Source organism: Aptenodytes forsteri, unplaced genomic scaffold, assembly GCF_000699145.1.
Source record: "Aptenodytes forsteri isolate BGI_AS27 unplaced genomic scaffold, ASM69914v1 Scaffold93, whole genome shotgun sequence".
In the NCBI taxonomy this organism is placed as follows: Eukaryota; Metazoa; Chordata; class Aves; order Sphenisciformes; family Spheniscidae; genus Aptenodytes; species Aptenodytes forsteri.
Window position 1 is genome coordinate 7,101,986 of NW_008794665.1, and position 25,425 is coordinate 7,127,410.

General features: G+C 37.6%; 1 protein-coding gene across 1 annotated transcript in view; it reads right to left on the bottom strand.

Moving 5' to 3' along the window:
* Nucleotides 1–25,425, bottom strand: part of TBCK (TBC1 domain containing kinase) — a 119,485-nt gene that overhangs the window by 90,525 nt on the left and 3,535 nt on the right. The window contains exons 2-3 of the mRNA XM_009273567.2: nucleotides 21,388–21,623; nucleotides 18,807–18,879 (exon numbers count right to left, since the gene is read on the bottom strand). Of these exons, the coding sequence (XP_009271842.1) occupies nucleotides 18,807–18,879; nucleotides 21,388–21,580 (266 nt within the window). The 5' untranslated portion in view covers nucleotides 21,581–21,623. The remainder of the gene's footprint in view (nucleotides 1–18,806; nucleotides 18,880–21,387; nucleotides 21,624–25,425) is intronic.

A 25,425-nucleotide genomic window follows, 5' to 3' on the forward strand; every position in this document is an offset into this window, starting at 1 on the left:
GGCGGAGATTCTTCTCAGTGCACCCACTACAGTCTTCCATCTGACTGAGAACAGCTTCTGGGCCAGGGTGAAAGGGAAAGTTGTACTAGAAGAAATTGGCATACTGAGAGTCTTACCTTTCTTCAAAAGGATCAGATTTTAACAAACAGAGAGAGGGGGAAAGAGGGCTTTATCAGAAACCAAGTAAAGACAATAAGCCCCTAAAATAATTAGTGGAATGGAGAGCTAAGAGTGAGCATACTTACCCAGTAGTGACAGAGCAGTACCTGGCAACAAGTATCTAGGGAGAATTGCCCAAGCCATAGGTCAACATAAGCGCAAGATCAAACAAAGAAGGTTGGAAACACATTTAGAAATTAGAAAGGTTATGACAGAAAGGTGGGATTCTGAATTATTGCAAAAAAACCCAAACGAAAAAATATTACCTGTGTATTATTCAGTTTGAATGGTTATTTATTAACTTACTATTTGTGATTATTAATGGGAACAATAATGCAGCTGCTTGTAGAAGCAGGAAGCTGGACTCCAAGATAGGATGCCCTAGGAACAAACAACTTTCTGCAACTGATTATTTCCATTTTAGGTGTAGTTACTGGTCATCCAAACCTTACAAATGGTCATACTAGCTCAGACCAAAAACTGTTTGACACCACTATCCTGTTTCCAAAAAAGACGACAGGCACATGCCTAGGAGAGAAGGAATACAGAGCAAGCATATATGAAGTGTTCCCTGATACTTCCTGGATTCCAACTTCTTTAATTCAAGCTTGCTTCTGGGTTAAAAAAAAAAAAAGTTTGCCTCCTCAGCATCACGTCTGATAATGTCAGAACATAAAGTAACCCCTGCAAGCCTTAACAGCTCTCATAACAGGATACCCATTATTCCAAGTCCTTCATCCATGTTCACAGAATATTGCCCACGAGTTACTGTGGAAATTTACAGCCACCGCGTATTCTGTTGGTAAGATCTCCTTGCTGTCTATTTTATCACAAGGTTCTCTTCACGGTGCTCTGTTGCTCTAATTTCCAGAAAGCCAATTTTAAATTTCAGCTTCAAGCAAAGAAAACAATTACTTAACACCAGAGTAGGAAAAGTGATTTTGGAAAAATGCATTTGACAGCCAGCAACAGTAGTCCTGACATATACCACAGATTACTGAAGGGAAAATAAAAACTACTTGACGCATGACATCTTGAATACTTAAGAACAAGAGGACTGTAGATCATACAGTTGGAAATCAGAGATGGGTGGGGTCAGGAGACTTGACCTATTAAACTGTTGGAATAAAAGAATTCCAACGTGAGAAAAGAAACAATGAAAAGAAGAGATAAAATTTCAGCATTCATGTCAGTATCATGAAAGTTACAGGTTCACACAAGTTTCTTTTCCTCCAGTTTAAAGCAAAATTAATGCCAATCTGCACATGAATTCACTGTATTCATCGTCTTTAACAGAAGTGCATTCATGGCATTAACTGGAATTACATCTTCCCCACCCTTTTTTGGTTCTGCAATAAAATAGTTTAACATGAAAGAGTAACCAAGTATCTCAAAAGATCTTCCTGCCTGCTTACTGTCTCCAGTCCTACCTTCTCCTAGACAAAGCCATCTCCCCTTTTGATGACTTTGACACAGGCAGCTGTAGCTATTACAGTGTAGTTAACTAGAACACATAGATGTACCTGGACAGCAGTACACAAGCAAAGATGACTAGGGCTGGAGGCAAAGTGGAGGCAGCAGCAAAATCTTGGGGAAAGGAGAAATATTTTTGGTTGTTACAAATGCATCTGTGGTATTTTTAACCGGTTATGGCCAGTTGTAAATTTCACTTGCTTTTATGCTATTGTAACAGTCAACAGGGACTACCTAATCCATTTTGTAGAAGGAAGAAAGCTGAGCCTGGAAAGTACTGACAGTGCAATCAACACTTAATGGACTATTTTGAGTAAGAGTGTTTCATCTAGTGAAATGAACTGAGGCCCCACTGGAATTTGGAACAACACAGGACTGGCACCAGAAAGCAAGCCTCATCATCTACTTAACTGTAGAGCACCCTGTAATTTTTGTACCTACTGGAGATGTATGTGTGGATTAGTGTTAAGTCATGCTTCTTCAATGCAGTGGCAACTCAAGGCGAGAGGAAATTGGTAACAAAAACTGGAACTAGAACTATTTTGACTTCCCTCAGGAAGGCAGAGCAAGACCAAATGGGATAAGATTATGCTGATGATACCAAGTTCCAGAGTTTCTCTTTCCTCAGACTTACAACTCATGGGTACACACACAGAAATGCATGCTTAAGGAAGTCCTTTATCAAATCAGTGCATCTTTTTCTAACACTGTATTATTGCTGTAAACAAGTAAACTCTAGAGGAAGAGAATCTCAGCAACCAGGAGTCTTAAGAAGCTTATGGCATTGATACACAGGAGCAAAAACACGGGTTCCTCTTCCAAAGAGGAGTGTCAGACAGGGTCTGCCCTGAGGAAGCACACCAGAGCAACACAAACCAGCAATGTCATCAATCACTACCCCAGAACTTGTGAAACTAACACACATTTGGAATTCAGGAAGGAGATTCATCACAAAAAATTGTGTCTGTTCAAAGTGGAACAGAACCAGGTTGTGAACAGATGTAATGTTTCTGAACTCATAAAAGTGACAATATTTCAATACAAGCAAAACTATAAAACAAAGAAAATGACATTTGCAGTTAGTTCCATTACTGCCAACAACGCAGATAGACTGGTTAGGAGTGGTGTGGCCAAGTGGTTACAGCAAAGGATAAAATTTGGGTATAATTCCAGCCGAGACAATCACTACACTGACCTCAAGAAAGCCATCTGACCTCCTTATGCCTCAACCAACCAGCTGGAAAACTGGATAAAAAGCAGGACTGGGTTGAAAACCAGATGTGCCGATAAATTGGGTCTTCCTGGGTAAATAAATTACAAAATACCCTATACAGAACATAAAGAGTTTGATGCAGGTGGGAATGGTTTATTTAGCACTTTATTATGTGTTTGATTAAAAAATGGCACTAGGGACCGAGATTGTAAACACTGCCAATTTACTTGGAAATGCATTCACATTATCAGAATGAAATGAACTGGAAGGGAATGCAACAAGCAGAGAATACAAGACAAAAAAATGAATTTTATAGGCAGAGTCCTCAGGAAGTCTCTAACTCATGCACAGAGGTATTTCACACGGGATATCTTCAACAAGTTTCATATTGCTCATCTGAGGAAACTCAGAAAGTCCTTTTATTCCTTTTTTAAAGTTCTAAGCTGCAAGCATAACTTTAAAAGCAACACAAATTATGTTACGTTTTTATGAAGGTCTCAACTTGTAATGTACAATAAAAAAGTCCATAAAACAATGGATGAAGGCATAGATAAAGAACAACTTCATATATAGAGCAGATTGTACACAAAGATTTTTAATATAGACAGGTGATTTTTTGGATCATTACCACTCTGAATGATTTAAGTGTATCTGCTCCTCATAAAGCAAAAAATTTAAAACATCACACCTTGAACTCCTTTAAGACATCAAGTGTTCATCCCATAAATTGGGGGAGCAAATGAACAAAGTCCTTTTGAAAAGTAAGCACACTTTATAAAGCACCATCTTAATGAAACCTCTAGTGCCATCTAATTTAATGCACAGAAAGGGAAAGGCACATCCACATTCCCAGTTTTTGATCTTGCCACTGATTAACTTTTGACAAGTCATTTTTTGCATCTTAGCCTCAGCTGGCACATATGTAAAAGGTATAATAATGATACTTTTCATTGGACCAAAAAGTGCAATGGAATAAACAAAATTTCAATCACCACATGTAAAGATTAGGTAAAGTAGCCCTCATTTAAAACCATATCACAGACTCTGCATTCCTATCACAGACTATACATTCTGTGATAACTAACACAATAGAACTAGATGCACAGGATAATAAGAGAACAAGAGCTAATGAGATGAAAACCAAGACAATGATCTCAAAATATAGAATAAATAACTTCAATAGCATTATATAAATGTATCATACATCACATTGCCAACATTTCATTAAAGGAAACAACATATCTCATGTTCTCCTCTCCTTCTCCAAAAGGAGTGAACTGGTAAAATGCAGGAGTAGAATTAAGATCAATTGCAGTCAGATCTCCAAAAACCTTTATTTTGTATTCTTTTGGACTTCATCTGAATAAATACATGCACCTTTAGAGGGCCACACATTTTGTGATCAACAATCCTGGCAAGGTCTATCACAATCTGACAGACTCAGGAAACCAATCAGAGGACATATAAAAAGCAAATAAGAGAATTATCTGCAGCTAGGATACTCTTCATTTACAACAAAAGGCACCAAATCAGATCTTCAGCTGCTCGGGGGTGTCTTGTTAAGTTAGTACAAAACCAGGCATCAGACCCCATGCCCCAGGCAAGGACATTCCTTTGTATCTGAATGCACCAGCATCTAAATTTCTAGGCATAGGGTATGTTACATTTCAGCTCTCTAAAGTACAGAGGCCTTGACACTTGTCTATTAAACATTCACTATGTAGTAAATGGTACAAGTAGCAGTATTACCAGAGCCTTAAACCATACAATCATTGAAGGAAAAGTGACTTGTAAAGATGCATGAACAGTCACACAGCAGGCAGTGCGTATTTCCTTGCCTTCCTCCATGTTAAAGTAAAAGATGTATCTGAAAAACAATCGCTGTTTGCATGCCGAAATGCCAACTGACAACTGCAGAACAGCATCTGGCTCAGACGCTATGCTTTTGAAGACACCCAAGTTCGTAAGAAGTCTGAAAGTGACTTCTGTAGCAAGCAAACTTTTCTTGCTTCCCAAATCCTGCCCCGTCACAATTCTTACATACTAACAATCTTTTCAGACTTAAACACCTAATATTAAATGTTTAAATAGAAAATAGGTGACAGGAAAAGTAATACACCTAGGAAAGATCACATCTAAATTATCTCAGTTTGGAGAGTTGAGGGTAAAACAAAATCATGGGTTTGGATTTTTCACCATAAGCTTTGTTATGAAAACAAAACCAACAACCTCGTACCATGGGAATCATTAGAAAAGATAGATGCCTGATTCAGAATGACTAATAAAGAAATAATAAGAAAAAAAAGCCACCAGGTCCACACATTCATGAAGCTGACTTCAGAAAAGAATAGTTCTACTACTACAACAAGGGGGTGGGAAGGATTACAAAAGCTCATGGTTACAACTATATAGGTAAGATTTTTCTCTCAAAGATAAAGAAAATATTCTGAAGTAATCACACCTACATGATCAAACTGTACTAACCTAGCATTTTAAAAAACACAAAATGATAGTTACAATACAATGGCAAGAGTTGGCAACACTGACTTTGCAGCAAAAAATTACATAAAAAGAATACTATGCATTTCAAAGTCCATGTGATCCCTGTAACTCACTAGTGACAGCACATCCTTTCAGCATATATGGCAGTATAAAAGGTGGTTATAGACTTGGGAAAGTGGGTATCAAGCACCAAAGCAAAGTGCTCCACAAAACATTTTCATCATCCCTCACCCAGCTACTCTTCACCTAGCTCATTGCAGCATTGCGCTGCTGAGAAATTTTGCTGATGCACAACTTGACAGATTCAGGATTATTGTAATGTAGGAAAGTTGAAGTTGAGGAAATCTATTTCCCTTTCCTACAAAAAAACCTCTGAGGAACATAAACAGCAAAGATGAAGACCAAGAAGTATTCTTCTTGTTATGATACCACTTTTACACCAGAAAAGTTAAGATTCAGTTAACACATATTAGCAACTACCATACAACCAGAAGGCTATGGAGTTCTGGAATACCTTCACATCTGAGAGCACAGTTATTTTAAGGCTCAAATCCTTGCAACCCCCCTTCAAACCAATGATCAAAAGGGGAAGTTCTCCTTCATCTGTACGCTTCACACATGCTGTGAAGACATTGTTTCCAATGGCTGAAGTTGGCACATTAAGACTATCAAATCCAGGTATCAGTCAATGTACTCTCTACAGAAAAATCCTATTTTGAGCTGAGGATCTCTGCCCAGCATTCACCTAACACAACATAATTTGGCCTGTTATTCTTTTCTACCACTACAGATGTTTTGAGACTATTACTAACATAAAATGATGACTTCAATTAGACTAAATTTATAGAACCACATTCTTCCACATTTTTCCCTCAAAAATATATTAATGATTTAAGAAAAAACATATACTTAAAAAAAAGCTTACATTATATATTGTCAATTACATAGTGTAATGTAAGCTTTTTTTAAAAGTATAATTTTTAAGTGTTGACCTAATGTCAATTATGGCAACACTATGTGGACCTCAAGCATGCTTAAAGTGCTCTTTCGAGGGGAAGAACATAATAAAATAATTTTTATAGTCACCACAATCATTCATTGTAAAGGTTTTAAAAAAATATGATTTCCACTCTCCCTGTTTATAATCAGATGGTATCGTTAATAATTGCTGAATCCACGCCGAGAAACAAAAATTAACGCCCAGGCATTAATTTCTAATTGAACCAACAGAGTTATCAGAAATTATAGTAATTAACCAAAACTGCCCATCCCGTGTTGCTAGTCGACCCAATGAATATCCAAAAGTTACTCAAAGCTTTCCATACTACACTTAAAATAGACATACCATGTGCTCGTTCAGCAGCAATTCTGTAAAGTCAGCAAGTCTCAGTACTATTCGCATTAGTCACTCAAAATTACTGCTTTTCAAAGATTTGCTGACAGGATACTGCTGATTAATTTCATCACTGCTTTTCTGCCTCCTCCCATTAAGAGAAGAGGTAATATTGCACAGAGTTTGCTAGTATGGTCTTTGCCAGGAAAAAAGGGAAGTGGGGTGGGTGGGAGCATATTACCAGAACTGCCTTACTGTGCTACAGTTAACTTAGTGCAGCTTCCTTCTATACACCAAGGCCAGAAGGAAAACATTTTCTTAATCAAAGGCACAGCCATGTACATATGAAAGAACAGCGCCAGTGGGCCACCTTAGACTGTACGTTTGAAGCCCTGTCTTAATAAAACAAATGTTCACATGCTTGAGGTATGTTATTTTCGGATACTAAAGTAGCCTCTTCTCACCCTGAACCGCTATACACACTTCAGGCTTAGCTCAACAGGATGACAGAAGATTCTTCTCCTGCCACCACTGTCTTTATCCAGACAGAACTCAAGCCTCATAAACTGGAAGCTGTAACCTTATATCCACTTTACGAAGGTAACTTTGATTTTACTAGGGCTGAGGATTCTCTGCTACAAAGATCAGTGTCACAGCAAGATTCCTTCAGAAACAAACACCAAGACAGCAACATTTTGAAGTTTTCATTCTGATGGGGAGTGGGACATAATCTACAACTCTGCAACCATATCATTACAAGACTAAAGGTCTTGTCATACCTTCAACTGCGAGCAGAGGAATTATTTTGAGATATCATTACTAAGAGGAAGCTTTCTAAGACGTTTTTGTTTAGAGTGACATTATTCACAAGAAGAAAAAGTTAAAGATATTTTATTTGGAAACTGCTTTTGGTTGAGTCTTTCAGCAGGGACTTTCATTCCTATATTATATAGTTCTTGGTTTATAGCAAATGTATGCATTGAAATAAATGAATTGGGGGATATCCACAGAATTCCAAGTCTGCTTTAAGCATTCTCTATAAAAAAAATTAATCTATTTTTTTCCTTAAGCCAATTTGTTTGCGTATTAGCTTCTCTGCTTATAAGAACATGCATATGCACAGCATACACAGAGGACTGTAACAGTGGTTTTACAGTGCTAAACATTTTTTTCCCCATAAAGAAAAGCAAACCCAGTGTTTTATTACTTTTGTAAATGCCGCACCAGCAAAACAGCTGAAGTTGGCTTGTACCAGTTGTTTATCACCTTTGATAAAATTACAAGAGCAGAAGAAAAATGAGATTTCAGAAATCACCAGAAAATAAAACGAAGGTAAGGTTGTCTGCTCAGGATTTGATGGAAATTTTGTACAGAAAGGCACCAAATGGCCAGCCATAGCCTAAGTATAGGAAAGAAACATGTCTCCAATGCTGATCTTATTTTTCATTATCATCATATTACGTCTGCAGATCTCTGAAGATCAAAGTGACTGAAGAGTTAAAATAATAACCCCCCCTGCCCCCTATGCCTAGATTTCCTTTAGTGAGTTTTAAACCTGAATGACTTCTGGAGACTACAGAAATATTACTGATGGCAGACAGGAAAGAATTCACGTTTGCCTTTATATTTTATCATAAACTTGCACAAACTTCAGTTGTGTCTGGAAGCCAAACATAAATTAATCACAGAGCAAGCAGGTAGTGCACAATCCAATGTTTTCCTTATCTTTGAACCTCTCCCAGCTTGGACAGATGTGCCACTCTTCACTATGCTGGAAGAGAACAGAACAGATGAACTCCTGGAAATCCAGCTTTCATACTTAGGCACCCAAAGCAAGGGGCTCCCAACCATTAAAATACTGCCTGAATTCAGAGATCATGTGTATTATGAATTACTGTGTAATGTGGTTAAGAAAGAAAATGTCAGTAGCAATGGGATTCTCAACACCACGTCTTCTGCTCCTGAATAAATCCAAGATTTTTTTCCTTTTGTTTGGGGATTAAAAAAGTCCAAAATCACTCTCCAGTGCACGAAAGCTAAAAGAATTCTCAAAACACTCAGACCATGAAAAAACAGAGGTCCTCTTCTTCAAAGACCTCAAAGCTGAAGAACTGAGCTCCCTTTATGAATTTAGCTTCTCTGAGCAGAACAGTCTTCTTGCGCACATAATTTAGTGCAAGAAGCAGCCAAGGAATAGTCTCCTGCAGAGATGAAAGATGATCTCGTGACTATCGCGCAAGAATCCTCAAGTGGGAAGAAGGACGTCTGCATTGAAAGTAGGCATTATTGCTCTGTTAAAAAAAAGAAGAAAAACACCACACACACACACAAAGGTTTTCTACGGTACCAAATGGTCAAGAAAATAACACAAGAATTTTAAGAACTTGCATGAGGGCTATAAATGTTATGCCATCTCACTATAGTGGCTCAGAACACAAAAGTGAGCAACCTCACAGGTACTATATTTAAAAGTAAAGAATGTGTAGAGATTACTGAGGACATACAGGGAAAAATAATTATTTCCCCCCCCTCAAGAAGTACACACAAACACACACAAATTCATACAAGAACTATCCTCACCTACTTTCAGCATCTTACCTGTAATTCTACGAATATAAAGTAAAGCAAGAACTATGTCCCACAACTTCTAGCTTCCCTTGTTTCACTCTGCACTGAAACAGTAAGTATTCCATCTTTGAAAACTAATTATATCTGTCAGGAATTCTGAGAAACTAAGATGAAAAGAGGAGAGACTTTACTTACAGGTTACTTTGATAATCAGCAAAGGGGATACATAAGCTACTTATGTAGGGCCAAGCTCACAGCTTTTCTGCAGCTTATGCAAAACTGAGCCTTATTTAAGTTAAACAAATGAGAACAGCATTTGTGTTTGCAGCAGAGAGCTCAAGGCAACTTAAGGAGTTCTACATTAAGACTTGAGTTTGGATCAGAGCATACTTTTAAAGTATAACCTCCTAATCAGCCCCTCCTACCACGTTTGATTCACAGAGTGGTTTCAGGGCACACAAACTGGATTCCTTTTAGATGAATCAGAAGGTAGGATCCAAAACCTGTCTGTGGCCCTGCAGCTGCTAATGGGCATTTGGTCCAGAGCAGACTGGAGCTATATGGAATCAGCACCCCTAAAAGATGTATAGCACACTTTGCTTTACACGTATGTTCCTATGGGGTCACATTATGTGCTAATAAAGAGATAGCCTGAGAAAAGTCCCTTTTCTTAGTACAGGTCACCCAAGGCTTTTTTACCTCATATTGTCCTGTGGTAACCTATGCTCCTGGTTTCCACAAAGACACTCTAGCACTGTGGGCCAAGGGGAGCACAGCCAGCCTACAGGTCATCCCCACGACTGAGTCAGCTGCCAGCCTCAGCCAGTATTTCCTGCACTAACTCCCAGCCGCAGCACCGGGAGGTCACAAGCAGGGGCCAAAGTCTGAGCTGCAGCTGTCCACAGCTTCTTCCACCGCAGCCAGGGAGCATACGTGGTTAGCCTCTCAGCATGGAGGACTCTTGCCCTACTGCAACTGAGGGCCAGGTATTGAGCAGACATTTTAAGATCACAGGGGTGCTTTCTCCCATTACAGGTTACAATGGACAACTGCATACTTTACTTTATTTTTAAGGAAGACCTATATCTATGGCATGAGAATAGAGTTTTGCTTAATGTTAGCCATGCTGACTTTCTCCTTCTCACTGCAAAAGAAGTGATGGGACCCTAACTTCATTATACAAGGAGATGGATTCTCTTACTCCTTCTGTGGTGCCCCAGGTGGATCAGAAAAATCTCATTAAGAATCTGATCAATAGTGTAGTTATTAATGCAGTTAACATTATTGCAGCTGTGTGGCAGTATGAACTGAACTGACAGCTCTAGAAATCGTGACTAGCTAACAATAAATAATGCTGTCCTTGCAGCCAGACAGGACTGATTTTTTGTTATTCATTTCTGCAAAGCACTGACAGCTAAAAAAAAAAGGGGGGGGAGAGCAGGGCAGGCCTGTTGGCTACCTCTTGATAGAGTAGCTGCAGAGCTAACACACTAGAAGATAATTAACTTTTTAAAAAGTAAATTACATTAAAAAAAGGAAAGTAATTTCAAAGACACAAATATAACCACTAACTCCAGTAAGTACAGATATTAGTAGGAATGATAACTGAGCATGCTTTCTTTTTTACAAGTTACTGGATAGCAGGAAAAGCACCTAGAACTTCATAAAACCGCACTAAAGCAATCTCTCTACAAATTTCTCAGCCTTTGAGAGAAAGACTGCACTTTAGGCATCTGTGCATGAGAGGATTAACATTAGCAACAAGTGCTAATTCCTAATTAACCCCCTCCCCCCCCCCCCCCCGCATTTTATAAAGGTGCAACATAATTTTTAAAGATATGAATAAAAATTGCAACAGTGCACAGCTCTTCTCCTAAAGCCAGGTATTTCCTGTACATTAGTAGACTTTGCAACAGTGTTCTTTTAACAAACAATTTGGCTGTACCATACTTCAAATAAAAAAAAAAATCTAAATATCTAAGGTTAAAAGCCATACCTAGGTACGTTTTAGTAGTTAGCTCAAAAAATCTGGATCCCTATATCAATGGTACAGATGCTACTCTAAAGTGAAACAGAACGGAAAGTTCCAAGAGAAGAACAGTCTGCAAATGCGGGTGATCAAAGGGACTTTGCAACTAGGCCAATAAGCAATGGTGCTGTTAGGAATTTCTATTATTAGCTAACAACTAATATTCCAAAAGGCATTAGAAGTGCATCACTTTGATCTATATCCCAGTATGCGTCATCACAACAGGCAGGAAACACCTATCTAGAGAGGTAACTATAAACTTAAGTGTAGCCAAAGCACATGCCTGTGACTATAAATTTGAAATGTATTAATCAGCATATAATTAACATTAAATTTCCTTGAAAGTGATATGAGAAACGTGATTACCAAAGGGGCAGACAGAGATGGATATAGTTGCATGTAGGAGAAATCCACACAACAAAAGTTGCCAGACAAAAGGACAAGAGAAGCACAGCAAACTGTAAATATGCAGGACATACTTCCAAATACATTAGAAGGGTGACTGGCAAAACATAAAACAAAACAAGCAGTACTGGGAGTACAGGAGACCACCCCTTGCGGGGGCTGGAGAGGTGATAACAAAAATATCAGGCATTAGATAATAGTAGAAGAAAGACCAGTCCACACTGGTTCTTACTTCACTCAAAGAGCTCTCAAGCCTGATCACCTTGACTTCCAAGAACCACAGCTACCACTGGTAACTGTACAGCATCAGCTCTGTGGTTTTGTATACACACAGCTAATTTACAATATGTGTTAAAGACTAACAGTTTTGTGTACACAGTGATGATTAATAACATGCATGAGTTAACCTATAGCAAGATGTGTGCTGTTAATGAATGAAATTAATAGTTTTAAACCTTAAAACTAGCCTGATCTGCCAGCCTTCTAAGCACTCCTATCACAGCAATCTCCAATTCCCTGGTATCTATCTAGCTATAAACACACATGCAAGTGCGTATATTCAGTCCCAATAACAAGTTCCTTCTGTCTGCACATGTATCTGTCCCTCTGAAGGTCCTGTTGGTTCAGGAGCCAAGCAATTCAGTTAACTTAAGTGCTATGCTCATGGTATGGTGCCCACAAAATTGCAGGGTGGGGCAAAAGGGGCTATACGATGTTTCCCGTAACATTATGTTCCGTAAATCTATCATTTCAAGTCTGGTACAACACTGATGTAGGGACAGTATGGGACTAATGCAGCTTCTAGGCAGAAAAGCAGCTAGCTTGGAGTGAAGGCACAAGTCTGGGTCTATTTGCACTGTAAAATAGAGGAGCTTGAACCCAAGGAGAGAACACCCATACGCACAGAAGAAATTATCTCAAACCACAATGACGTTAGAGATGTTTGCAAGCATATCAATGCATCTAAATAAACCAGCTGTCTGATCCCTAATTAGTGACAAATGCTCCCCTGAAGACATCGCTCAGTAGTTCCAAATGCAAGAACTTGCACTTTAAAAATATAATCCCTTTCTAGAAGTATTCGCTGTATAGCAAGTTTAATGAGTGTTAGCTCTTCCTCTTTTTCCTTCCTAAGAGCAGGATGAAGTGTCAAACACTGTATTAAGTTAGAATAACCATATACTAACCACATCTTGTTCTCACAACTCTACAGGCAATTTTTATTCTAAACACAACTATCATAAATCAACATTAAGATTAATAATGTGGCTTAAATCCAGTAAAATTTGCACAGTACAAATTTGACATTTGGTTTTTCAGCCATTTGCTCATTAGTAGTAGTTTGCTCATTTATGCAGAATGGAATTTTAACACTGATCCTTCCACAATTCCTTGCAGAAATATCTCTGCAGGATGAAGCCACCTCTCCCGCTGAGGATGGCGTTTGGTCTGTCTGAGAGAAACTCAACATCCTCTTTCACTAGAATCTGAAGACTCAAAACTCTCCGCTACTTTTGTTCTCAATTAACTCAGCATAACTCATCTTCAGCTCAAGATCTTTAACACTGCTTTTAGCACGGAAATCTGTATGAAGTGTCTACAAGCAACTACAGAAGAAGCATAGTAGAGCAAAAGGTTGAGATATAATTACACACTTTTTCCACACCTACAGACTTTAAGTTGTATGCAGCCATCATATCTACTACTTAATAGCAAGAAGCAGAGACTATCATAATCTCAAAGAGTCAGCTGCTTCTGTTTTCTTTTTTCCTGGAAGAGAAGAAGAAAAGAAACAAGCGTGCACACACTGTTACGTTTCACATGTAAGGGAGACATGGACACACGTTCTGGGATGTCTTTGTGCTGCCATCAAACACTGCAGCCAACTATACAAGCAAAAAATTTTGTTCCATACCTAAAAAGGTCACTCAGACATCAAGAGCAGTAATGTTCACCTCGACTACCTCATGAAAGCTATACCCTTTTCCATTCCAAACAATAATTTTCTCATTGTGAGGGGAAAGGCAGTCACAGGAGACAACCTATGCTAAAAGGAATGCTACAGAAGATTTGCAGTCAGACTAAAAATTACTTACAGAAATGAAAAAATACTCCTATATGAAGAAAAGCATCATTGGACAATATATAAACAAGTCTGGACTAATGGCTAATCTTTCATTATAGCTTTGGAAGTAAAGCATTGGCAAGAAACTAAAGGAAAACTCTACAGACACTAAATGCCCAAACTATAGACTCTCACACATACTTAGGAAAAAAATAATTTTGTTTATTAATGCTACTTCATTTTACTGCTTCATCATTTATCCTTGCTAAACGCAGCCTCATTATGACATATGGATTTCTGATGTGACATTCCAACACAGACTTGATTCAAAGCAGAATACGCTCAGCCCTTGAAGTTCTGCTCATGTGCAGCTCTTCAAGTCAAATCATGTAAAACCTTCAGCCTTTTGATGACTTGCACCTGTCTTACAATATTTTTGAAGAATCCCTGGCCACTCAGAAATTGCTTCCCCCACGCCCCCGCCCCCCCCCAATAATCTCTTCTGTAATGTAGTTTCACTTCAAGTTTGCCAAAAGCACAGTAACAGCAAGGATGGCATAAAGAAATCTAACCCAATCAATGAGTAGACAACTGTTTAATATAGCCAAATAAAATGTACTCATCCGAATCAGTCAGATTGTGTTTTCTTCAAACTAGTAAACAGCTGCAGACACAGTCTGCTTCCCATCAAATATTCCATGTATAACAAACTATACCTTGTATTTCTGATGGTTCACTAGTAATTTTTCAAAACCATGACTTTGAAAACATATGACAACTATAATTTATTGAAGAAAGGAATAGACTTAGACTGCCCAAGCCACAAATTGAAGACCAATCCAGAAACTATTGTAGGTGCCAAAAGTCTGCTAAATGTCAGTATTTGCTGGCATTTTTATTATTATGAATACAAGTGCAGACCAACTTCTTCAAAGAAGAAACACACTTCAAGTGTGACAGAAAAGGAAAAGCTCACAACTCCTATTATAACAGCACAGGAGCAGAGAAAATAACTCCTTTAACACTGTCTGGAAAAGGTATCCCAAAGGAGTAGTTGTAAATGTGTTTAAAAGATGGAGAACCTTAAAAATAAATTCACATCTTACATTCTGGTCAGTGGTATCAACAGTGCTAAAATAACTAGCAACTTTGAAAATCTAGTAAAATTTTGACTGCCACAAACATGAAAACTACCCTTAGTGAGTCTGATGAGGTACAAAACTTCTACCCACCATAATTTTTTGTGACTTATATTCAATTCACGCACAAGAAGACACAGAGGAAGCCAGCCAGACTGAGACACATTTTCAAGTCTCTGAACAGCAGTAAACTATTACGAGCTTAAATCAGGTATTTACTATTTTTGCTTGACCATGTACACAAATTCCTAGGCCTTTAAAAATTTAACTGACTCCTGAACATACTTCAGAGAGCTAATTTTGCACTAATACGACTGTTATAAACTAAAATTAAGTGCATACTTTCTCTGACTCAGAGTAACAACAAACAGGACAATAAACTGGGAATAAACAAACAGGAAACAATGACCCAGACTACAGTCCTTACACAGAGGACAATGGAGACTGGTCTGGTAAAAAATGGGACATCAATGCCTAAAATTCTTATCCTACCCTAAAACTCTTATCCATGGTTGCAGCCCGAGTTCCCTGTGGCACACAACTCCAAAAGAGCTCCCCTGCTGTTATTGTGATGCCCCATGGAAGCACAGTAAAGAAAATTTGAATTAACATCACTTTTAGAACCATTAATTGTAGTTATGATGTCCACATGGCTATTCCCTGAATAAAACACAGAAAACACTAAAAAGCTGTATTAAATTCCTTTTCTGCATCTGGTTACCTATGGTAAGAATTGCAAAGAGCCAACTCATTTCATTCATTTGAGATTTCTTAAAGTTTACCTGATAGAGTTTTAACAGCAGCACATGCTCCTTCTAGGATCCCAAATATGCATCACTCAAAAGAGAAAATAATCTGGCAATAAATTACCAAACACTTACTTGCGTTATCCTTTGAAAGTGAAGTTGAACATGTTAACTTTGAGGACAATGACAAACCATCTTTGTAATTCCTGGAGGCTGCTGTCACAGTATTGTTAGGTAATGAATGAATTCTTGAATACATCGCAAATCTGAGTTCTAGAAAATTTTTGGTGTTATGCTCAGTAAAATGACTTACTGCACTGTGACAAAGCAGCTAAGGTAAATCGTTAGAGCTCTAATTTCCAGTATTCGGCCCCTGTCTGCAACTGATTCATTAGAATTAGAAAACTTGGTGAAACTCCGAGGTCAATTGAACAAAGAACTCCGCTGCATTTCTTTTTTTTAAGTATAATTCATATATTAAGGAATGTATGCTACACTTGATGCGTGACTTCAGGAAAGATTAACTGCAAATAACTACCAAACAGCTGTATGGCCTGTTTTCCAGTATATATGGAAAGACAGACAGTCCATAATGTAACGTCTTGAATTTCATCACTAACATAATAGAAGATTTCCTGCTGATTTTACATCAGCTTGTGGTACAGGTGCAAAGGACTTAGGTTACCAGCAAGCGTAAGGAAAATTAATCTAGAAACCAGAAGAGCAGCTTCTCGCATTCCATAAACAGTTTATAAAATTAATTGCAATAGCATACACATGAACTCCGGATGTGTAACCAGCTATGCTATCGTTGCCCAATACAATCAGAATACATGGAAAAAGCCAAATACTTCCCTCCAAAGGTAACTGATATAGACAGATCACATAACCCGTAACTGGGAATTGGTCCATCAAGTTATTTCTGGAAATTTATGGGTCTCACATAAGAACCAAAGATGTCTGTTTTCATTAAAAAAATAGAAGTAGAGGGAAAATGTCAGCCTTGCAAGAAACTTCATTTGAAGTGAACATAATTTATCTTTTAGCTACTACTGCAAAAGCTGTAATTCACAGTAGATGAATCACTAATGCCTCTTAAAGTTATGAACATACATACAGGCTATATTTTAGCCCCATACCTCAGGTGTTACAACTTCCTGAAGAAATCCCAATCGGCTCATTAAAAGAAACATCAGATAGTAGAATAACTTATTTCAGTAAAAACTCTCTCAAGCCAAGAGAAAAAAAAATAAAGCCAGGCTTTATGCATCTACTCTCAACAGAGCCACAGTCCAAATAGCTGAGGTAACTGTCACAAACTAAGTAACTTCTCTCAGCATGTCAAAAAACCAAAGTTGCATACTTTAGCAAACTATCTAAAAAGGTCTCAAAAATCTTTCTGGATGCCACAAGACACATGCTAGTATAGAGGGGCATAATGGATGTGCATACAGACCACAACTGTTATTTGAGAAAGTTTTGTTTATAGAATAATGATAGAGAAATATAATTCCTCCCCCCTCCCCACACACAACCACACATCCCCTCGCAATTCTAAGGCTGCAGGATTAAATTGCAACAGAAGCTGTCAGAAAATCTACGTAAGTATAGTGTATCAAGCAATTCAAAGCAAATTAAAATAGCTACATGTATGCTTTTTCAAAGACAGTCAAGAGGCAGCAGACAGTCTGGGCTGCTTCTCATCTGACACCAAGACACACATGTTCAAAGAACAGCGTGAGAACTGAATGAAAAAGGAAAGAAAAGAGCTTCTGATGCTTTAACTAGTTCTGGAGCTTTGCACAATAGGAACCTGATGTAAAACTGTGTGAAGGGCTGTAATATATATTACACATGAAAAGCCCTTTACACCCAAATACCTCTCTATCTTAAGAAAAAATGGAAGCCATATTTGCCTAGCATTCCTCAAGCTAGAGTCCTCTGCAACACGTACTGTCATACAAGCTTAAGTTCACAAAAAGCTAACACACAGGCACAGGGCATTTTGCATTTAGATTTATCTCTGCCAGGCAAAACTGTTAGCATCTTATTTAGGGGCTGCAAGGCTCAAAAGGCTACAGATCCAGTATTACTCCCTTTATACTAATCTAATTTGGGATGAGTCACAGGAAGTCTATCTGGATAGTACCTTATCAAACACAGCCCACCTAAGAGGCCTAATGTTAACTGGGAAGACACATAAAAATTTGTCGATTATTTTACTGAGTAATCATCATTTCTACGCTTGCATGAATATCAAGAGAGTTGAAATCTAATGCCTGCTATAAACTCTTCAGAAACTAGAATGAAGAGACTTTGGATTTCTCTAAATGTGTTTTATATTTAGATATTTGTGTGTTCTGGAAATAACCAGTTAGCCTACAATGCCTTGCTATCCCAAATGGAAATAAAGTTTCTCTTCTTCCACTGTTCCCATTTTCTGTGTTGCATATTCTTTAGGACTAGAGACCACTTCTTTGCTCCAAAGATAATAGTGGTAGACTTTAAAGTTACAGTTAACACTTTTAGCAACAAGTCTGATGGGGATTTTGTTTCCTTCTTTAAAGACACAGCTCAACTGTTCCATACATCCTAGTACGAAAGCAAATATTCTTGACATCCAGCCTTTGGACTTGGTTTTGACCAAAGCCTTTCTGAAGTGACTATATTAACCCAAATTCAAATCACTTATTAGCACCCTGGCATATGTATCTGACATCCTGTCCACATATCTAGTTAATAAATTAATACATTTCTGCATATGAAAAACACACACCAAATTCTGTCCTTTCTAGGGAAAGTTGTATTTCGTCATCTGGCAGACATACAATCTTCAAATTAATTCTCAGGAAGATACTTATCCTGTCATAGGTCTGATTTTATTTTCAAAAAGAAAACCCAAAACTACTATTACAAGACAGACAGGATTTTATGAGTTACAAAGTATTTCAGTTGTAAGTAAGTTCCCCATAACTCTTCTAGCTTTTAGAATTGTAAGGAAATAAGTACTCCCTCTTTCAGGCACATGTTTATCTGATAAACAATGACTTTAGGTTAAACTTTAACAGAATAAATTTATATAAACCAGTAAAAGTTAAAAAAAGGTCCAGAACTTTGCCACAGATAGTATGTGAAATAATGGTGAGTGGATTTGAGTTTAGCTTGACAGCTTACCTGACTGGCTTTCTTTCTCGTAGCAAATCTTCCAGACTCTTTTCACAGTGTTCAGCTGCTACAACCAGTCTCTCTAATTGGAAAAAAAAAAGTATAAGAGGACTAGAATCCAAATGAGAACAATGGGAGTACAGACTTCTCAGTCTACCTATTTGGCAGACATTAAAGTATTTTGAAATACATTGTATGGAAAATTACCCATAATTAAATGGGTTAAAGATGTACAACTTCCAGTTATCACCACCATTTTAATTTATGAGATACAGCAGATTATCTTTCCTGTTTCCTCATGCAAAGCACTGTCAAACCATCCATCCAGTAACCTCCTAATAAATGTTGAACCCCTCAGCCAATGTCAGTCAGATTTGACCTAAGAATAGAGGTCTCAAGGAGACAAGCATCTACAAATTTGCAGAAACCTGCGGCTGGGTTGATGAGAGACAGACTCAAAGTAAGACCAGCTTTGAGAAAAGGGACTCAAAGTGAGCACAGGAGTTTCAGTCTGGTGGGCCAACTAGCACATTACTAGCTCTAGTACCTCTTGCCCAACAAATAGCTATAGGACTTGCAGGAGTCCCATATGTTCCGAAGACTGATGGGCTGGCTCTGAGTACAGAGGAAAAGACAAAACAATATAATTGCTGTCTTCAGTGCAACAAAAGTAGGAAAATACGATGGTGTAAGATGTTACATGGGGGTGCAGGATAACTTCTAAAGAAGCTAGGCTTTGCTACTTCCACTACTCATAGAACAGCTAGTAGTGAATGTTCAGATTCAAAACCAAATCAAACTAAACTATGTCAAACATATTTTTATAAGACGACTGTTAAAGTAAGATAAAGATGGAAAATACTTTGAGGAACACAAGTCATCACATTAAAGCTGGAATGCTTGTTACTCAACTCTTCGTTTCTACTTTTTGAAATCAAAAGACCACTTAAGCTTCTTTGGAAGAAAAAAATTCTGGGATTGTGTTCTACAATGCTAGCAAAGATTTATAAGTACTTTAATTTTACAAAAAAAAATGCAGTTTGAATGTATTTCTATTACTTCTATATTTCCCTCTTGAAGGGAACGCATACATCTAATTAATTTTTTTTTGCATTGTTTTCCTAGTCTGCTTTCATATTTCTTCATAAGGGTAGAAACCGACATTTGCAAGAAAAATAACATTAAATCACAATGCATAGGATTGACAAGTGAAAAATTCTGTCAGTATCAGAATGATAAAATTTGCCACCAAATTTGCCATATTATTTGAAAGTGATTAACTGCTACTCCAACCACTAGGAACAGAACAGTCTCCTGACTTCATGGTTAGACATTTTATTTGCTATTCTTCAAGTTACTTCAATTATCAGAAGATATTTTCTCCTTCATATTTATACACACTCATAAACCTTCATGTCATTGACTCTTCATTGTCAAAAAGGCCACGTTTTCCTATTTAACCATATATTTTATTTACTAAATGTTATGTTAGCTAATGTTTCTTAAACTTTCATCCCAAATGGTATTGTAAGAAAATCCCAGTTTCTGTTTCAAGAGGTACTAGCGAAAACAAGATGAAAATCAATAAACTTTCTAGATCTCCTGACTGCAGAAAATGAAAAATTTACAAGTTTGAGAGCAAATGAAAACACACAAAGATATCCCGGCCCTGTGGAATACTTCACTGTTTGGAGTTGGCAATATCCTCATTTTTTAAATATCTGAAACATCCTATCATACTGCATTCTAAAGGGGAAAAAATTACTCGCTCTACTTTATGAGACCCTGTAGCTAATCAAACAAATACATACAATGCACTTTTATACGTTGTTGATTTAAAAGTTAAAGGTGGCAACCACTTAAATTGTCACAGGTGTTGCAGCTTTTTTCTGGAAATTAAGTGCTGTAGCCCTGCTGGCTTGCAACAGAGTAAGATCATCTGGAGCAGAAAAAAAACAGCTGAAGCCTTATTTAAGCTAACAATAAGTGTGATAACAGTTACTAAAAAAAAAAAAAAATCTGTACTAGAATAAGCATCCTATCACATTCTAAAGGGGAAAAAATAAAATAATTTGTGGGGGAGATCTTAAAGAGCTCGAATTAAAAAAAAAAAAAAAAAAGGGAAGCTTGTTGTCAAGACATAAGATGAGTGAGACAACAAGAACAGCTGCAAATCAAGTACAAGAAACCTAATCATCACATGAAAATGTCCACAAGATTAGAACATGGGCGTAGGAGCCCAGCATCAAAAATACATGTATTTCAATGTCCCACACAAAGACACGCACAGCAATTGAGTACAAGGATTTCATAGTGAGGTATAAAAAGAAGAAAGTTCTTAGCTTTTATCAGTTAGCGCAACATATAACAAAAGAGGACAGACAACTAACCTCTGCCTTGACTCTGTAGAGAGGAAACAAAAGCACTAGTACTGCCAAGCACAGCAATGGCATACAGTCATTTTGAGACTGAAAACCAGCCACTTTCTGGTGCTATAAAGGCAATATTCTGCTCAGTTACCTTTAGATATATTGTCACAAAAATATAACGGTAACCATACATAAAATTTCCTTTTTAAACAGATACTCACCATGTTTACCTCTGGTAATGTCAACATACTGGCAAAGCCTGGGATGGGTTATTGTTTTAAGGATTTGAAATCTCCCCAAAATTTTGATGGAGTTCGGTGTCAGAGGAAGGCCATTACTTCCACAAACATCATGTGGCAGAGCTGAGGCGAAGAAGGTGGAGGCACCCATCTCAGTGTCTTTTAAAGGAAACATTTTTTTCCGCACAATCTTAAGCCCTTCAGAGCAATTCGTGTTCCTTAAAAAGAGAACACAGTAAAAATTTATCTGCAAAAGATACAGATTCTTGTGACTCAGCTTACTAGTTGTTTACTAAATAATGCAATTAAAATGTTTTTTTCTGTTATGGGGAATGGGACATTTTTGCATAATGAACACAATAATAATAATAATACAGTGCTACTGCATCATAAACACTACATTTAAAGATGAAAATATAGTGACAGTTTTAAACACAGATTTAAGAATCAAATAAAACTATTTTTAGGAGCAGATAAATACTTTAATACAAGCATTCTTCAGATTACTACTGCAATATAGTAGGTTGTTTATTCAAAAAACAGTAAAGGCACCAAACAGAAAAAACCTCTTCTAAAATACCACCCTGTATCAGCAGACCACAAGCCAGACTACCACAGCTTTAGTGTTAATCTAGCATCTATATACTATAGCATTCCTAATATTTAAAGATATGAAGTAACAGACTTCTGTCCTACCACCATTTCTTTCCCTACCCTTAGGTAAACTGCTAGCTCACACACTGACTCAATAACAAATTAAGGAAGTAATCTACGTTAAATATTTCTGTGGGACAGTCAAACGAAATAAGTTAGCTTGCAATTTAGTTCCAGGAGCACTTACTTTCATGACCATTTTTCTCTCCAGCAGGAACAAGCTCTCTCCTCTGAACTATGCATTTCAATTCAGTGCGAGCTAAACATTTTCCCTGCGCTTTTCCATAACCCACCATTATGCCATTCAAGAATATGAAAATCTAAAACATGCACAAGTAACAGATGCTTCTACAGTCAGCTAGGCCTCAGATAAAACTGCCTGACCTCTTTTTACTAGCAAACTAAATTTAAGCTGAGGCGACAAGTACTGAAATCCAAAACCTGAATCAAGCCTCTGCTCAGCTCATTTCTGGATTACGCAGATGGTGACTCGAGACACTACAAGCTGTCATTAGGCAGTATTATCCCTCTGTACATGTTAACTTCCATAGCACATACATACTTGTGTATCAGGACACATATACAAACAGAGATAAAAAGGTCAAGCTTATACGATCTTAAGTGAGCTCTGGTCTGCAAGTTGTGATGGTGAAGTAGATAGCACTTCCACATAACATGGGACAAGAGGGCATAGAACAAAAAAACTTCATTAACGAGCCTATGCAGAAGAGTACCATCCAGCTCACTTCAACTCCAGAGACAATACGGCACAGAGTCTGAAGGCATCTGTGTATATAATCAAGAGGAATAGTCCGCTGATGTGGAAAGCACATCTAACTCTCTTGTCAGCTACAGAATAGTAACTATAAGCTCTGAAGAGTAGAAACAGATATGCAGTTGCTCCAGGAAAAGAGGAGGAAGAACCCTCAGGATTTGAGAGGGCTTATTTCCCGTAAGAGAAATAATATGAAAAGCTTGAAGTCTGAAACCAACAAAATTCTTTCAAACCAGATGTGATAATTTTTTATCATCTTAGGGGCTTTGTGAAACAAAAACCAAGTAGAAAAGATTATGCAGAGCACTAACAAAGCTAAGTGCTACTTTTTAATTATTCTTTCAGCCAACATTGACCTGCTGCTTTCAGGAAAAGCTATTCTCTCATGAGAAAGTCACACACGAGAAGCAGAGTGTTTAATACTGTAGTGTCTCAAAATTGTTTTTTCTCTAAGGGAACAGCACAAAATTGTTCCCAGAACAAAGTTCCCAGTAAAAGCCTGCTGTTTCTTTTGTGAATCTTAATTGAGTGACCCCATAACAGGTTGCACAGAGATCCTTCTATACCAAACATATTTACTAAGCCTATATAAATGGAAATTATGGAATGTACCTTCTGTTTTAACTAATACAGTCCAATTTAAGATACAAAGCAAATATAAGACTGCTCTCATTTGTGGTTTTTTTTCCACTGAACACAGACATGAGATATATATTAGAATTTAAATGTACAAATCATCATATTAAATATGAATGCATAGCATTACGGAATCAAACAAAGGAAGAGAATAAATCTGAGACTGCATTGAGCATTGGAGTTTTTATAGTAGTATTTTTGTATTAAAACTTATTTGTAAAGATACAATGTTTTCATATCTCATGAATATTTAATATTTTTGGAAGTGACTTCTCTTACGATGCAACAATGCAATTTACAGTTAGAATATTCCATTGGAAAGACATAAATCAGACTGTGTACAAGCACAAAGGTTTATTGGCATGCAGCAAGTTCCAATTGGAAAGTTTTAACTGTATATTTATAAGACCCACATTCCTATAAAAAACATCATGTCTTCCAAACGAACTACCCAGCTTCAGAAAGAAAATTTATATAAACCATGAAGAAAAAAAATCTTGATTTAGAGAAAGAGTTATAATCTTGCTTGGCACAACAATCTTCTAATAATTGCTCTAAAATAAAAACAAAGTTAACATGATCAGAGTTGAGGGGAGGGAGAGTAAAATTATGCCAAACAATAAGATGCATTATGTCTCTAAAAAGTTAAATATGTAGTATACAATATATTTACTCAGGTAAGGAATGTTTTCATTTTTACTGTAGAAAAATAATCTGCTAGATAATACTTCTCTAATACATTGTATCTGCATTCAGCTGACATTTAGAAAGGAATTTTAATAAAAAGGTTTGTTAAATATCATCAGTTCAATAACCATTTTAAGAAATTGAACTTTTCTTGTACTCTAGATCATTTGGCCTACAAGGATGAATTAGACCACCTGCAATGCTTTCAACTAGACAACTACAGATTTATCACTCACTTCCTTTGGTTAGGAAGCAGACAGACAAAAAGGAAGACATGAGAAAAGCAAACAATCTTTCCTGTCAGCCACCTAAAGGAATCAATAAAGAATTTTAAAAGGTAGGCATTAAAACAAGTTTTCTTATTATAGAGTTAATTCTGTGGAATCCACTAAAAGCAATGAAAAAAATTCTCTCTGATGATGGAAAAGAGCTAGTTCTCAATACCTACCTTCACAATTAAACTCTGATCTCTGTCCTTAACTCTCAACTTCCATAAATTCCAGGGACTGACTTGAAAAATAAACCAAGTAACCCAAAACTAAAAACTTAATCCTTCCACCACCTTTAAAGGGCCACACATTACAGCTTAAGTGAAAAGGTTTTTTTAACTAAATTATTTCAGTCTAGTCATTACTCCAGTAACTTACTGACATTTCTAAATTCAAACAGAAATGTTACACATATTTTAAAAGCTCATCTCTAAATTGGAGAGATATGGATTTGATGGGTGGACTGTCCACTGGATGAGGAATTGGTTGGATGGTCGCATCCAGAGGGTAGTGGTCAACAGCTCAATGTCCAGATGGAGATCGGTGACAAGTGGTGTCCTGCAGGGGTCCGTATTGGGACCGGTACTGTTTAATATCTTCATCAATGACATAGTGGCAGCGTGTGCACCCTCAGCAAGTTTGCAGATGACACCAAGCTGAGTGGTGTGGTCGACACGCCAGAGCGACGGGATGCCATCCAGAGGGACCTGGACAAGCTCGAGAATTGGGCCTGGGTGAACCTCATGAGGCTTAACAAAGCCAAGTGCAGGGGTCCTGCACCTGGGTCGGGGCAGCCCCCACTATCAATACAGGCTGGGGGGTGAAGGGATTGAGAGCAGCCCTGCCGAGAAGGACTTGGGGGTACTGGTGGATGAAAAGCTGGACATGAGCCAGCAATGTGCGCTCGCAGCCCAGAAGGCCAACCGTATCCTGGGCTGCATCAAAAGCAGTGTGGCCAGCAGGTTGAGGGAGGTGATTCTGCCCCTCTACTCTGCTCTG